A 16,251-nucleotide genomic window follows, 5' to 3' on the forward strand; every position below is an offset into this window, starting at 1 on the left:
CAGTCACTCCGCGGCATGTGGGATCTTCCCGGAACGGGGCACGAACCCATGTCCCCTGCATCGGCAGGCGGACTCTCAACCACTGCGCCACCAGGGAAGCCCAGCAGAAACTTTTGATGTTACCAGAACTTCTGTAAATGTCAAAAACACCAATAGAAAAAAAAAAAGCTCTAATCACCAAAGTAAAAAATGGATTCCAGGCTCAATTAGTGATACTGCCAAGTATAACTTGGCTATCAAATGTACATTGATGACATAATTATTTAAAATGTAATTTAACAATTAGTGTTACTTTAAAGATAATCATGTACTAATTTATATATATTATACATCAAATGTACTTCAATAAAAATACATAAGTTAATTTTAAAAAGATAATCATGTACCATCTTATGATAAGTTTTTAGAGACATAGTTATAACTTACTTTTTATCATTTTCCTTTATTTTAAATTTTATTTTTTTATACAGCAGGTTCTTATTAGTTATCTATTTTATACATATTAGTGTATATATGTCAACCACAATCTCCCAATTCATCACACCACCACCACCCCCCTGCCACTTACTTTTTAAATTTCACTAAATTTTACTAATATGATCTGCAATATAGATTAGTATTTGACATACAATATACCATTTGGAAGAAAAAGCCCTTAAACTTGTAATTTCACTAACTTTTATCAGTCTGCAAACCTTGAAGTATCAGAGACAATAATCAAAGTCTCCAGCACCTGGACACGTAATCACTTGATTACTTTTTTCAGTTGTTCGCTTTATTCTGGGTACGAAATGGAAAAAGTAATGAACAGATGATCATTAGGTACTCTTTGACCACGGGAGTGGAATGACATGTTGCTCGTCAAGAAAATCTTCCTCCTCATCCATACTGCTTTCAGAAACTGTCAGCAAGGACTGGATTTCAGTATCTTTTTCAGAAGAGCTGGAAATACATTAAAAGATCAATACACAATATACAGAACCAGGTTTCAACTCTTCATTTATCTTCTGATCAATACTACAGTACACGCTGAAGTCATCGGAGGCAGGCAGACGTGAGGGGGCTCTCTTAGACTGAGACCATCATTTTCAATGTGCCCAATACACCAAGCCTCCTTGTAGTGAGAGATCCCCATCATTCTCCCTCTCCCAAGAAATAAAGCCACAGTGGAACCAAGGAGAGAAGATTTTATGGTCTCTTTTCGTGTCGTTCGTTGATGATTCAGAAGGTACTTCACAAACTTACAGAGCCTCCGGGTCATCGTTAAGAACATTCATCATTACATTGGCTCTTTAACAGAATCCCAGTGAATAGACTGCGAGTCTATTCTTTTGTGTACAGTAAATTAGGACTATGTGGATAGCCAGTCAAGATATGCCAAAGCCAAAATTAAGAACAGCAATTATATAGTTATTTTATTTTTTGCATTTTATGGTGGAAAGGAACTCGTGGAACTCTAGTGTGTTGCTGTCTGAGATTTGGGGAAAGACGTAGAATGGGGGAACAGAGAGGAGCCTGCATAGTTCAGATATTTTGGTCCAAGTTATCTAGAATTTCAGCTGATGTATGCTACTAAATAATATACAATAGTTCACCCTGTCACAGATAGAACTCTTCTTTGGATTTTATGCCCAACACAGGTTAAACCAGCATTTCCTAAACTCTTGTCGGTGGACCAATTCATATCTAACTGTGACTAAAAAAAAAAAAAAAAAGTTTTCACTGGTCTGAGAAAAGAAGGACAAGGTAATAATTTTTTTTTTCAAGGTAATAACTTTTTCATGAAATTTTTAATTGTAAAGAACTGTGCTTTATTCTATTAGTATATTCTCTCTATATTTAGTACTAAATGTCTTTCCTTTTATGAAATGATGGTGAGAGCATGAAGTTGATTTAATTACTTTGTTCTTAATGACATTTTTAGGGAAAAAATAGCAACTTTATATTGATCCCTTAAAAATATATATTCGTGATGTTAGAAATGCAAAAATCCTCGGACCACAGCTAAATGATTTCCTCCTTCAGAAAGACAAAGTAATGGACTCTTGATTCCCTTTTACTGCAATATTAGACTTCAACCAATCAAAGGAATTTACAATTCAAGGGACCTTTATTTTACATTTATCTCAGTCTTTCTAGAAGAATCCCTCTTCCTTTTTCAGGGAATTCCAGTATGTCAATAGTAGCCTGACATGATAGACTACTTTTCTGAAGATTTATTAGTATAACTCATGTTCCTTATAAACAGATCACATCTCTAAATAAATGTTCTTATGTAAGGAAACAATGAAGTTATACAGATTAAAATATGCTATCATCAATGATTTAGGCTTGATTTCAAGGAGACTTCTCAATATTCTATTCTATACATTGAGTAAGAGGCTATTAATGCAAAGTGTTGAAATTCAGTAAGTTAATGAATGCAAGCAAGGCAACTGTTTTTCAATATAAGAAGAAATGCTGAAGGATGATTAAATTCCAATTTTTTTCATTTTCCTGACACACATTGTGCAGCAGAGAATTATCTCTTCACGTTAAAGAACTTCATAAGCCTTTCACTAAATCCTGATAATAGATCAGCAAAGGACCTAAACATTTTACAAAGAATGACCATATAAAGTACACACATGAGGACAATCTTTCCTTTTGTAGTAAAAATAACTAGTTGGGGCTTGTCAAAAATTTTACTATGCACTGTCTGTACATATAAGCTGCAGATTTAACCTACCTCTGTTCCTCAACTTCACATGGGCCCCTCGCACGTGAGCTCTTATGGAAATTCCGGGTAGTCTGACTTGTATTCAGCGAATGGTTGTTGAAGGCTGGTAACTCTTCTGAGGTTAGGCTGTAAAGATTTTCTGCAGGATCTGAAATATTTTATTTCATGCATTGTCAACACATAAATTCAAGAAACAAATGTACAGCATATAGTGCTGGAAGTTTACTCAAAGTAAACTACAAGCAGTACAAAGATGGTCAGTACAGATTTTCAATCATCTCAATTTTTTAGTGTTGGTGGGGTGGGCTGAATGTGAGGTACGTTTGAGCTGAGATTCCAAATGAGGGCATGGATATCGTCACTTTAATCACACTGATTTATTTTTAGCAAATTCCCCAATTTTCTCAGCTTTGTTGAGATAACAATTGACATGTAACATAGTGTAAGTTTAAGGTGTACAATGTGTTGATTAGAGACACATATACTGTAAAATGGTTACCACCATAGTGTTAGTTTATACCTCCATCATTCCACATAACTACCATTTCTTTTTTGTGGTGAGAATATTTAAGATCTTCTCTCCTAGCAACTTTCAAGTATACAATACAGTATTACTAACTATAATCACTATGCTGTACATTAGATCCCCAGAAGTTATTCATCTTATAACTTATTCATCTTATAAGTTTATACTGTTTGACTAACAACTCCCCATTTCTCCCACTCTCCTCTCCTGGTAACCACCACTTTTCTCTGTTTCTATGATGTTGGCTTTTTCAGAGTCCACATATAAGTGATATTTGTATAGTATTTGTATAGTGTAGCATAGACAGTATTTGTATTCCTCTATCTGACTGACTTTACCCAGCCACATTGATTTTTTAGTATACGAATTTTGATTTTTTTGACATTTTAAGCGTCAAATGCCCTGAAAATTCCCAAAATTCCAACGAAAATCAAGCAAGCCTCTTTAAAGTTACAATATTGGGCAACTCCTAAACTTGCCTGAATGTTAAATACTTTATTATATCTTTTTATCTTCTAAGAATTAAAAGGTTTGCCCACACACAGTCTGAGGCAATGGTTAGTCTTGGAAAAGCTACCCTTTCGTTTTAGACTTCCTTGCTTTGTTTGGGTAGGTAATAGCCATCTGTATGTGAAAGGAGTGAAGCCTTAAATCTTCCTTTTCATGAAGCTGGCCAGTGATTCAGCCTGAATAAGGACAAATAGTGCAAGCTAAATAAGCAAATGTATAAGCAAACACATCTTTATACGAACTACCAAAAAGTCAAGTACAGAAATAAATACAATTGCTATGTTAGGTCATAATGCCCTCATTTTGTCATTGATAAAGTTGTAAGAGCCATCTAACTTATACATGAGGTTATGTTATGGAGACTTAAAACTGTTAAAACTACTGGCTGCTGTTCCTCCCTTCACTCTTATGAAAGCCCCAAGATCAGAAGGACCAAACACCAAACTGCGAGTATTATACACTTGACAAAAGATACTTTTGTGGTGGGGGGCTGGTAAGAAATAACTTGAAGTTTTTAAGCAAGCAGAGCTTCCCCTACAGAAGGTAACTTAGATTATTCCTCCTGCAAGATAGAGCTCAATACATTTACAACTGGAAGTGTCCTTAAAATCCCAGTGACTTCTAAATTACCATACATGGAGAAATTCCCTAGGCTGAGGGTTAAGGCTGCGGCTCCCACCACCACCCCAAAGCAAGCAGGACAGCTTTCCCTGGTCTCGTTTATGTTTGGGAACTCTCTATAAGATTAATTCTGAGAAAAACAAAAGATTCCTCAGCTAAAAGTTTTGTCCCATCCCCACTTGCTGGAGATTAGGAAATTGAGGGCCCACCGGGGATTGATAACTTATTCAAAGTCATGTACCTACATAACAGAAGAACTGGAACTCAACCTAAGCTCTTTTAGCTCACCAAAATAATAAATCACTATGTTCCAGAATCTAATTCTTTAGCATTAGGCTACTATCTTCTCTCCTGTTTTTCCACAAGATGAAAGAAAACAGGCAGGCAAGGTCCCTTCACATACCCCGGTGATAGAGAATGTTACCTGTGGGAAAGCAATCAATTCAGAATTTGGAATTGGTAGAACCACAGTGCTAACACTCAATGGTGATACTTAGATCTAAGGAATCCCACCAGGAGAGATATTCAACCTCTGTTAGGCATTTGAGTCCTAACTGAATGAGTGCAGAGCTAATTCAAATTGTGCAAATAGGATGAGACTATTTTTGTAAAATTATTCATTCTCAAAATTATATTTCAGAATACCTTGTGAAGTTAGCAGGAACAAAGGTGACATCACTTGACTTTCAAGGCAGAGAAAAATAAAACTGCTAACAAAAACCCTACTGCAGGTTAGCGTTAAAACCTAAGAGGTCAACCGTACAAAAACCTAAGTCTTCTGATTTTCCTCATACAGGACCAAGGAAGACTGCATTGATGTTTACATTGGAGATTTTACTTTATAACTGTCAAGTCAGCTGATTGTTGAGGAGTGGACTGAAGTTAAATCTTTTCTATCCCTGGAGTAAGAGTGTATGTTCTCTGATCACTGAAGAATCTCTTAAATGCAATAACAAAGAATGGCCAAGGAGGAAAATTGACTAAATACAAAGTTCTACAGTGTATTTCTAAAACTCAGGTCATTTAAAACATGTACATAAAACTTTATTCTACAGGGAAATAAACACATATGAATATGGGGATATATGTATACGTATAGCTGATTCACTTTGTTATACAGCAGCAACTAACACAACAATGTAAAGCAATTATACTCCAATAAAGATGTTTAAAAAATAGAAGAAATGAAGAAGAAAGGCAGGACCAAAGAAACAGGTTAAAAACTTCAAAGAACCAAAACAAAGCAGACAGGCTCTTTCTCAATAAGGAATTCACCACCAACAAAAAAAACAAGAACTAGATACACACAAAAAGGACACCCCATTGTTCGGGAGGTGTGAAAACCAGGACCCTCGCCCTGTAACCTGTGAGCCGGTGCCCAGCCCCCCAGCGTCTTCCTCCTCACCCACTGTCTTGCCTTCTTTATCCTCCATCCCTTCTCTCCTTTGCCTTCACTCTGCCGGTGGTAAGACAAAGGAATGTGGGGCAGATTTGCCTGGGTTTGTGCCTGGGGGCTTCTGAGCACCCAAGGGAGGCAGTTACTGCGCCATTCAGAGTCTCAGTTACTGTAGCCACACAGAGGGGACTAAAAGCAGCACTGGCCCCATCTACCTCATGCCCCATCAACCTCACAGGGTAGCTGTGAAGATCAAATGGAGCAACATTTCATGGAAGAATAAACAGTGATTATTACTACTCATTGAATGGTTTCATATTCCTTACATCAGAATGTATTTAATATGTTGACTTTCACTTTTATGTGTCACTCAATCTTTTCTTTCCGAAATTCAGATGCCCTAAAGCAAACAGACTGCCATTCTAACCCAAGTTAACCTGTCTTTACAAGGGTTATCTAGTTCATTAGCTAACTATAAATCCTGATTAGCCCTTTTACAGTTTAAAATCTTACTTGATGGTCAAACTTCTAATTACTCAGGAAACTACTGCCTCACTCTTTTACTTCACAGGCAGTATGGCTACATCTGCTAGTACCAGGTAGATTTTATTCTTTCTTAAGAAAAAATCTTTTCCTCTCTTTAATTACTTGGCTCAGTACCTTTGGGCTCGTACAAGCATAAGATTGCCATGGAAATGTAAGGACCACAAAAACTCTTAAACCACAAATCAGAATGAGTTTAAAACAAATGAATCATTTTTAACTATTGAAAAGATGAATGCTTTACTGTGTATTATTACTGATACTTTCTCATAATGCATATCTTCTGATATTTCCAAATTCTTCAGGCTATAACAATATCCAAAAACTGAAAAAGTGCCTTGGTAAGTAAATTATACTGGTATGTTGAGTTCATTAAGGGAGTGACTATAGTGTTATTTACAAAGATATTTGTGGAGGGAGTAAAAATACGGCCTGAACTATAGCTAACTATAATCCTCAAAGTGCCCAGAAAAAAACACAGTTCTAGAACAGAAACAGCTTTTATATGTTTTTGACTAAAAATTGGATGTGTCAAGTGCACCATACCTTACCATATGTCAAAAGCACCACCCATTGGTTTCTTATATAATTTAACAGTATTTTCAGGACAGACTATGTGCTAGGCACTTAAATGTTAAAATGCATGTGTGTGTGTGCATATGTGTGTGTGAAGAGAGAAAATGTTTATAAATATAATATTTAATATATACCTGTACTCAAATTCAATCATTGAACAATTTTATGATAGGGCCTATTATCATACTCACTTTTCATACATGGAAACTGATGCAGCGTGAGTTTAAGAAAGTAATTTGCACAATATCAAGAAGCTAGGAATTGGTGGTTCTAAGTTTCAGAGCTGGACCCCTGGCCCCAGAGCCTGATTCTCAACCACGCTACCTTGCTGCCCCTTGTCTCCTGATTCAGCAGGAAGTTGTATCTGCAACCTGCATACCCTTGCGCGCAAACACACAAACACGTGTGCGCACATCCCTAAGCCCCCTGCCGGCCCCACCTCCTTTTGAAATGGCTCTACTGTCAGCTTCAGCAATCAGAGTCAAAGGAGAAACTACTCAATGTATTATAGTTATTTTCTGTCTTTTCTTCTCCAGGCTCCTTGGCTCTTTTCCTAGAGCTTAGAGGAAGTGGATGAATCTATCCTAGAGCTAAGAGAAAACAAGTCAGAAGGTTTGCTGCTCACAAAAAGGCAGGTTTCACAGGGCTGCGAACTCATATATATTTGCTTAAGAGTCCAATTGTGTAGCTGTGTCTGTGTGAGACCAGACCTCATGAAGTTTTTCCAGAATGCACCATGAGTAGTGACATGTAGGCGGAATTTTTCTGCCCAGTGATGCCGAACAGAACACAAAAGCCTGTGCTGAATCAGTGAATTTTCTAGAATAAGGCCTGATTGCACCATAGCATCTGTCCCCTCACTGACTGTTGGGACGATTCAGCTGATGTGCTGTCCTCTTCCTTCCTCAGCTACAGGTGAGTGTCTCTAAAGCTGTGCACTCATCCAAGGCCAATCTTCCCAAATAGAAAGAGAGCTGTTCCTGGGTAGAGTGTGTATAAGTGACTGCATTCTGCTCCTGAACTATCAGAAAGCCCTGGCAGTTCACAGGCTACATAGTGGATGCTTACTTTTATATATGAAAAGTTATGCATTCTAGTGAAAATACTGGTGTTGGAGTACGAGGAAATGAGTGACATGGAGAAAAAGTGAAGCATGTAAGGACAAACCTGACAGAGGAAATGGAAAAGCTGAGAGGTTAGAAACAAAAAAGACTACTGTTTATAAAATATTTCATTTGTAAATAATGGAACTTATCAATTTATCAAAATAAAAAACCTTTCACCTTCTGATTTAAAATTGTACGATTATCCTTTTGATCCAGTTCAGAACTGACATGCTTCATTTTAGAATTGGCTTTTAATGCGAGAATTACCTCCAAGGATATTTCCATTTGATTTTTAGTAATGTGGAGTCAGGCAAATGAATGACAGGTAAAGATGGATCACAATCTCTCCTCCCCCAATCCCTAATGAAATGAATGGAAAAAGCAGAAAAATAAAAAATAAAATCAAATAAAAAAGAACCAAAGAAAGAGGTACAAGTTCACATAATAAACTTTGACAAGGGACAACCAAAGGAATAAACAGAAGATTCATTAAGGTATAGCTGGGGGCTACTGCTGTCCACCCCTCCCCTCCCCACCCAGTAAGCACACAAACTAGTAACAGGAAAAGGAGAGTCATCTAAGGTGCTGACAAGTCTCACCAATACCACACAAATTTAGAGAAAAGTGGATGAATGGGGAAGTAAGGAGAAAACATTATAAATATTTTTAAGCCCTAAACATCCACCAGAAGATCTCAGCAGAGGCAAGAAAATTGCAAACTCGCAGGTGTCCCCCCAGGGACAGAACACACTTGAAATGAGGTCCAGTAAATTTTGGTGTTTAATAAAATCCAGAAAAAAAAGACAAAAGAGCCCAGATCCTCCAACAAAAGAGGTTAAACTCCCCAGTCCTTCATGTATCCTTCCTGTGCCTTTGCGCCAGCAGGATACAGAAAAGAGTGCAACAGCCATCCCCCAAATAGTAGCTCCAAAGAGAAGATTAACACATCTCAGTACAGGTGGAGAGAGTTTCAGGGAGAATGTGGTCTCACTATATCAGAAAAGACAGAAGATATGAACAAAGCCACCCATGCATGTGAGCAAGTAAGATACATGGAACTGACAGCAACTAGTTATGCATACAAAGTGGAATCCAAGAATTCATAGCACACAAAGAATGATTAAATGAAAGATCAATCTGGTAGATAACAGATCAAAACCATAACAAAAATCCCCTATAAGTCCTTGGGCTACAGAAGAAATAATGAAAATGACATTTTTTAAAAGAATAAAACTAATATCAAAGATCAAACAACAACATGTCAGACATCAAAAAGGATAATAAATTAAATGATCACTTGTTCCTGGACTGGATCTTGCACCAGAAAATAACAAGCTATAATTAACATGACTGAGGCAATTTTTAAAAATTAGATACGCACTGTGGATTAGAGAATTATAGTGTATCATTGTTAAATTTCCTGATTTTGATCATTGTACCATGGTTATATAAGAAAATGTTGTTGTTCGTGGAAAATACACTGAAGTATTTTTTGGAAAAGGGTCATGATGTTTATAACTTCTTCTCAAATGGTTCAGAAAAAGTGTTGTGTTTGTGTGTACATATATGCAAATGAGGTAAAAGGCAAACAGGTGGTGAACTGGGTAAAGTGTATATGGCAGTTCCTTGTACTATTCTTGCGTTCTTGCAAATTATCTGTAAATCTGAAATTATATCAAAATAAAAATTACCAGAAAAAGTCAAAGCAATACCTGTAAAGGGCTAATTTATTAAGTCAATCAATAAAGAATGGACTAAAAACAGCTGAAAATTGAAATTCTGACATAGAAGATGTCAGTAAATGCAAAGGAAGATAAAAACAGGTTAAAACAGTTGAAGAAAATGTAAGAAGATCCAACATAAACAAAACAGGTCTCAGCAGGAGAAAGCCAAATGGAACAGAAAAGCAACTCAAATATACAATAGCAGACAATTTCTCTGAAAATAAGGAGAAACTTAAGCACTTTAAGAATGCTGAATTACTGACACTGAAACATAATCCTGGTCCAGTAACTGAATTTCAAAGATTAAGAAAAAAATTATTCTAACATCCAGTCAGGAAAGAAGCAAGTCACATGCAAGAGAGAGGGTGAAGTAAAAAATTGGAGAACTCAGACTATTTCACAGCAAATTCAGACCCAGGAGACAATGAAACAGTATGTTCAAGGTTGAAGAGAAAAGTGACCCAAAGAAATTACCGGCAGTCAATTTGCCATTCAAATACAAAGGTAGCAGGCATTCTCAAACATGACAGGACTCCAGTAATAGAGCTACCATGAGCTCTACCTGAGGGAAAGAAGTATTTGACAATTAAATTCAACCAAACAAAAGTTAAATGGAAAAACCATGCCAAAGGACTAACTAGCACCATATCCAGGGACAGAAGACACTGGAGAAATGTCTACTGAGTGCAGAGGAAAAGAACTGTGATCCACTAAATTAATCTAGCTAACTTGCCAATTGACCATAAAGATAAAACTCAGACATTCTCCAGAATGCCACAATCAAAACTTCTAGAAATGAATCAAAATAAAAGGTTCAAAATTGGGAAGTCATAAAAATGCAGAATCTCAGGCCCCATCCCAGACATAAGAATCAGAATCTGCATTTTAACAAGACCCCCGAGGGATCTGCATACACATTGAAACTTGAGGAACACTGCTTCAAAAGATTGAACAGCTCACTTCTCAAAGTGTGTTGGGCAATGGTTTTTATAAAGCAACAGAGATTAGCCACTCACTGAGTTTGTAGGAAGGAGAAAAAAATTGTTTTTCTGTCCGCATGAAGGCTGAAGGTCCTTAAGCCACAATTTAACAGTGTATTATGTGAGCTAAGGGGACTATCTCTGATATAGCTGGGCACCCACATGTTTTACAACATTTTCAGGGTGACATTGGGGGATAGTCAAGAAAACAGACACAAAAGTTGATGGTTAAAAGAGAAGGGAAAGGCTTGTTTTCTTGGAGCATGATATGAAGAATCAGGTGGAAGGCAGAGTTAATGTCGTCTACGGTGAAAAAAATAGCATTACCTGCAGGATTTCTCAGTGCATTTAATTCTTTTTCCAAATTGTCTAAGGTTTGTTGATCAGCAGTGTTGTCTAAGAAAGGCTCGTCATGGTCAGTATCATCAATATATTCAATTTCTGAAATTTCAGAAGCAGCTCTAGAGAGTGATCGAGCAGCTGTATTTCTTGACTGGGGATGAGAAGAGGAAAGGCGGCTGGAACTTCTTTTCACAGAGTTGCAAAGTGGTAAATTTGCTGTTGAAGGTCTCTGTGATGTCCAGCCTAAAATAAAAAATAAAAAAAAATTAAATCAACTGTTGTTAAAATTCTGAATGAGTGCTTTAAGATATAAAATACCAGTCCCCTGAACTTAGAACAGTTAAATTCATGCAACAGAGTTTATGAGAAAATGAACTTTAGATTATCATCCATTTTGGTTTACCTCAATTTGTGAATCCCAAATTACTTTCCCTATGTCATAAAGAACACTTCTGGTTTATTCTTCCCTAATTTTTTCAACATTCAGAGAAAGGCAAGCTAATTTTAACATTAACTAAAACAAAACATCTGTAAACCCAGTCAATTCCACAATTCAACACCCCAATCTTATCATCTACCCCATAGCCAACCACTGTGCCCTGTATCTCAAATTCTAGGACAATGCCACACTGTGTCTTGTAAGAGGATAGGATAAACATGGTACCACTCCCTAGTGAACGAATTTTATTTGATGGTGTGTAACATTCTTCTATTAAAACAGACATGGAGACAAAATAGACCAGTATGCAAAATCTTTTAGAAAAACACAGGCTTTAAAGAAATTGAGAGCACATCTCTAATTTTACTAAATATGAGTTCACTCTCAGCCACTTTATAGGGCGCTTCAGTGGAAAAGTTCCAGAAGCACAGATCTGAGTCAGGTTATCACTTTGTTCCAGTAGGGTAGTGACCACTTTATTTTGATCTATTTCAAAGGTTGACTTAGTTGGTTCCTTCAATATGTGTGTTTCTTTCATAGTAGGAAAACATAATCCATTCAAAATATACTAAAAGAACATAACTATGTATATCATTTGGTACTGCTCACAAGGTTCTTTAAAAAAGGCCAAGGGAATGAATATTCAAGGCATAACTTTGGAAATGCATAGTGCAGGTATATTTTTAATATCCTGAATCATTGTTCTGATTTAGATAAATATATATTAAATGTAAATAATTTATAAGATAATCTTGCATTCCCTTAATATAAATTGCCTTTGTGTAAAATATTGGATTCTTTAAAGAAGTGCTATTGTCATTATCATAAAAGTCATGATTTGACTTAACATATGCTATATAACATTATGCCAACTCTATTGACTCCAAGGAGAATGTAAGATTTAGAAGGGTGGCTACAGGCAATTGTCATGTATTAAACGGTTAATGATTATTGAGTTTGTCTTTTATTTTTAACTTAAAAGATCTATTTTGAAGGTAGCTAGTACCCTAAGAAGAATCTTAATGCAGTATGTAATTATTTAAGCAATTAAAACTGACTAAGGTAAGCCCCAAAGGGCACCAATTTTAATGAATATTTCAGAAATCAATTTTGAAAACAATTTTTGTGGGAGTGAAATTGTGAATAAATTAAGATTCTGACCTTTTTGTGTCTATTTGTGCTCAGAGACAATTCTGAAGAAAAATAACTGACAAAAACGTGCCTATGTTTTTTTAAAAAATAAATGTAAATATCCCTAAGATTTATTTTAATGACTAGAATTTGGAAATGATTTTACCTGTAATATGTAAGGAATCAATATTTTATTTATAGCCATCAAGAAAAGCAAACTTGCCATTCCCAAGAGTGAAACAGTTGTAGGAACAGTAATGGTGGAAGTAAAGGTCAGAGAGTATAACAGTAATTCAGCTATATAAATAGAAACTTCTAGATCTATGGAGAAAACCACACCCTTCGATTTGTATTGTGCTATGTCTCAGTCAAAATTAAAAGGAATTTAAAACTTGTTAAAATAAACAAACAAGGACACCAAGGGGGGAAATCGGTGGGGGGGGGGATGGTGGGATGAATTGGGAGATTGGGATTGACATGTATACACTGATGTGTATAACATGGATGACTAATAAGAAAAAAAAATATTTAAAAATTTAAAAATAAACAAACAAAAGAAGTTATTAGGAAGAACTGGACTTCTGCCAACACAGGCAAACATGAGGTGAGAAAAATTTAACATAATGTAGATGCCCTTCAGAAAATTCAGGAGAGTACAAACGCTTGCTGAATAACAACATCTGGCTGCTACAGTATTAGAGGTTAATTGATCCCAGTTGAGAAAAAAAAAAAGTACACTGGGGTTGGATCAGACTTATGCTTAGCACACAGCAAAGAGACACACCATCTTTCTTACTGGACATATACTCAAAGTGTAATTTAAAGTACCTAAAACATAGAGAGACAGTGAGGCTTCAGGTTGGTCCTTGATTTTATTTATTTTGTTCATTTAGGTATGTCATTTCCTCTGGTGTTTCCTGTATAAGCTTATTAATGTTATTGCTAGGGTTAAGATTAGAGAACCAGTTAAGAAGGTCACTAATGAAAAATGCCACAACTAAAGGGATCATCCCATATTTTTTTAAAAGTCCAATTTGTAGATTATAAAACATAAGAAATTCCTTTTGGAAGTAACTTATGCTATCATTGGCAATGTGAATAATATTCCCATATATGTTTTAGGAACTCTTAGAAAATACATTTTTTTAATGTATAAATTCTCAGTAATTTACACAGTGGAGCAAGAATATCAAAAGACAATAAAGTTTTGCGACCTTTATCCAGGTCGCAAAAAATATCCAGGAAAAAATATTGAGTCCTTTGGTCAGAATGTTACTTGTTATTGAAATAGTATGCAAAAAGCATGTTGCTCTGCTTATGTTTCATCCAATTCTAATGTTTTACTTAGAATAGTAATAATTACTGTTGTATTAAAGACTCTTCAGTGAGTGATTAATATTTTTTATATATCGGCATTCTTATGCCCATTAATGTAACCCAAAGCACCATTTTATATTATTTTCCCAATATTTCACTGGTCTTATAAGTAATCATAGCCTATATTCTTGAGCTAATACCAAGGACAATTTCTTCTGTTATATTTATAGTATAACTGTGATCAGTGTTCATCTATAATTTCCTCAGATTACAGAGATAGGAAGTTGGAGTCAGGGAGCAGTAGGTTTGGGCAGTGGGTGGGGAGAAGCATTGGACTTCCTGCTCAACACACATGTATTTCATAGCTATCATGTTTTTTCATTCACAAACTTAAAAATCTTACAGAAAGAGGCATTCCTTTAGATACTGGCATCAGTTCAGAACATAAGATTTCTGTAACTTGTGGCATAGTGAGGAAAAGTTCATTTTTATTTCAGGCCACTATCTCTGTCCAGAAAGCCATCTCTTTCCACCTCTAACTGGGAAGTCTTAATGCTTTAAGATTTGGCTGAAATGTCACCTACTCTCTAACATCTTAAATGTCAACATGTTTCAATGGCAAAGCAATTATTTTACTATCTCCATTCCTAAAGGACTGCACGTGCATCTACCTCTATTATAACTGATCATATGTACTATTATTAGTTACCTATCAGTCTCCAGAAGCATGTTACTCATGGTTCTGTCATAAACCTTTTATTATTAATACATATGGTACCATTTATGTATTTCCATGTCTATACAGCAGTTTTCTTGAAGTATGATTTTTGGACTGTCTACATCAGCATGACATGGAATTGTTGATAAAATAAATGCAAATTCCTGGACCTTACATCAGCCTTAATGAATCAGAATCTCTAAGAGCATGAAAAATCCTCATTGCAACAGGTTTCCCAGGTGATTATGGTCATGCTCACATTTAAGAGTCTTTGAACTGGACTCTAAACTCTCGGGCTTCTGGGAAGAAGGCTTATTTTATTTTTTATTTTTTTTATTATTATTTTTTTGTGTGTGGTACGTGGGCCTCTCACTGTTGGGGCCTCTCCCGTTGCGGAGCACAGGCTCCTGACGCGCAGGCTCAGCGGCCATGGCTCACGGGCCCAGCCGCTCCGCGGCACGTGGGATCTTCCCGGACCGGGGCACGAACACGTGTCCCTTGCATCGGCAGGCGGACTCTCAACCACTGCGCCACCAGGGAAGCCCAGAAGGCTTATTTTATATCACCAGCACCAGGCCTCAAGTAGGTGCTCCTTCAAACGTTGTTTACAGTAAGTTATTGATTTCAACTGATCACTCTAAGTTGATACTTAAAGGCATTTGGCTACTTACATATAAAGATTTGTCTTAGTAACAAAGTCTCATAGCATGCATGTGAACTTGTTTTTAATTAATATATAGTGACTTTAAAAAGTATCTTTGACTGCCTCAGAAGGAAGCAGCCAGAATATTTAAAGCTGCCCTAGACTTTGATGTGAGAATAGGTATCTAATTATAGAGCCAAAAAACATTTATCATAAATGAATGGATTTTCCACTAAAAGAAAACCTTTTAAAATCTGACAGGTTCTCAACATAAATGCACATGGAAAGAATCTAAGCTAGCCAACCAGTTTTAATCACCGGATTTAGGGCAAGAGAGATATATAAACCTTATATATTTGGACAAATCATATGTAATTAAATTTCTAGCTTGAAGATGGCTTTCAGACGAAGGCAAACAGTCCCCTTTGTCAAGTGTTTCTCCTAAACCATGGGCTCCCGAAGATCAGGGAACGTGCCTTATGCAACCATTTTCTCCCAGGACCCAGCACAGTGCTAACATACTCAACACGTGTATTGAATTGCCTTAATTCCTTAGTCATCTATTACAACTTCATATGAAATTCAGCACAAAGCAAACCTACATCAGAAGGTATTTTAGGATAACAATAATGATCTAATAATACTATTGATTTTAATCATGCCAAAATTCTCTGCATATCCTCGCTAGGAAAATAAAGCAATGAGCATTCAATATGTCGAAAGAGTTATCCTATAGAAAATCTTGAAATTATTTTGGCTAGAAAATAGAGTTAATGAACTGAAATCAAGATTCCAGGGCCAACATATTAAGCATCAGGTTTAAAGCAGAGGTTTCTTAACCACAGCAGCAAGTATCAATCTTACGGCTTTGTGTGATCATAATACAAATCAAGAAGAGGAGTATGCAAAATCTAGTATAGATATACTCTTTCCTGAAAGTGTAATGAAACCCAGCATGTA

At 36.2% G+C, this 16,251-nt stretch overlaps 1 protein-coding gene across 1 annotated transcript in view; it reads right to left on the reverse strand.

Annotated features, from left to right (window-relative positions):
* Positions 1 to 464: 464 nt before the first annotated feature.
* Positions 465 to 16,251, reverse strand: part of ZBBX (zinc finger B-box domain containing) — a 116,784-nt gene continuing 100,997 nt past the window's right edge. The window contains exons 18-20 of the mRNA XM_059064171.2: positions 11,029 to 11,286; positions 2,729 to 2,867; positions 465 to 942 (exon numbers count right to left, since the gene is read on the reverse strand). Of these exons, the coding sequence (XP_058920154.1) occupies positions 819 to 942; positions 2,729 to 2,867; positions 11,029 to 11,286 (521 nt within the window). The 3' untranslated portion in view covers positions 465 to 818. The remainder of the gene's footprint in view (positions 943 to 2,728; positions 2,868 to 11,028; positions 11,287 to 16,251) is intronic.

The sequence above is a fragment of the Kogia breviceps genome, chromosome 5 (genome assembly GCF_026419965.1).
Source record: "Kogia breviceps isolate mKogBre1 chromosome 5, mKogBre1 haplotype 1, whole genome shotgun sequence".
Classification (NCBI taxonomy): domain Eukaryota; kingdom Metazoa; phylum Chordata; class Mammalia; order Artiodactyla; family Physeteridae; genus Kogia; species Kogia breviceps.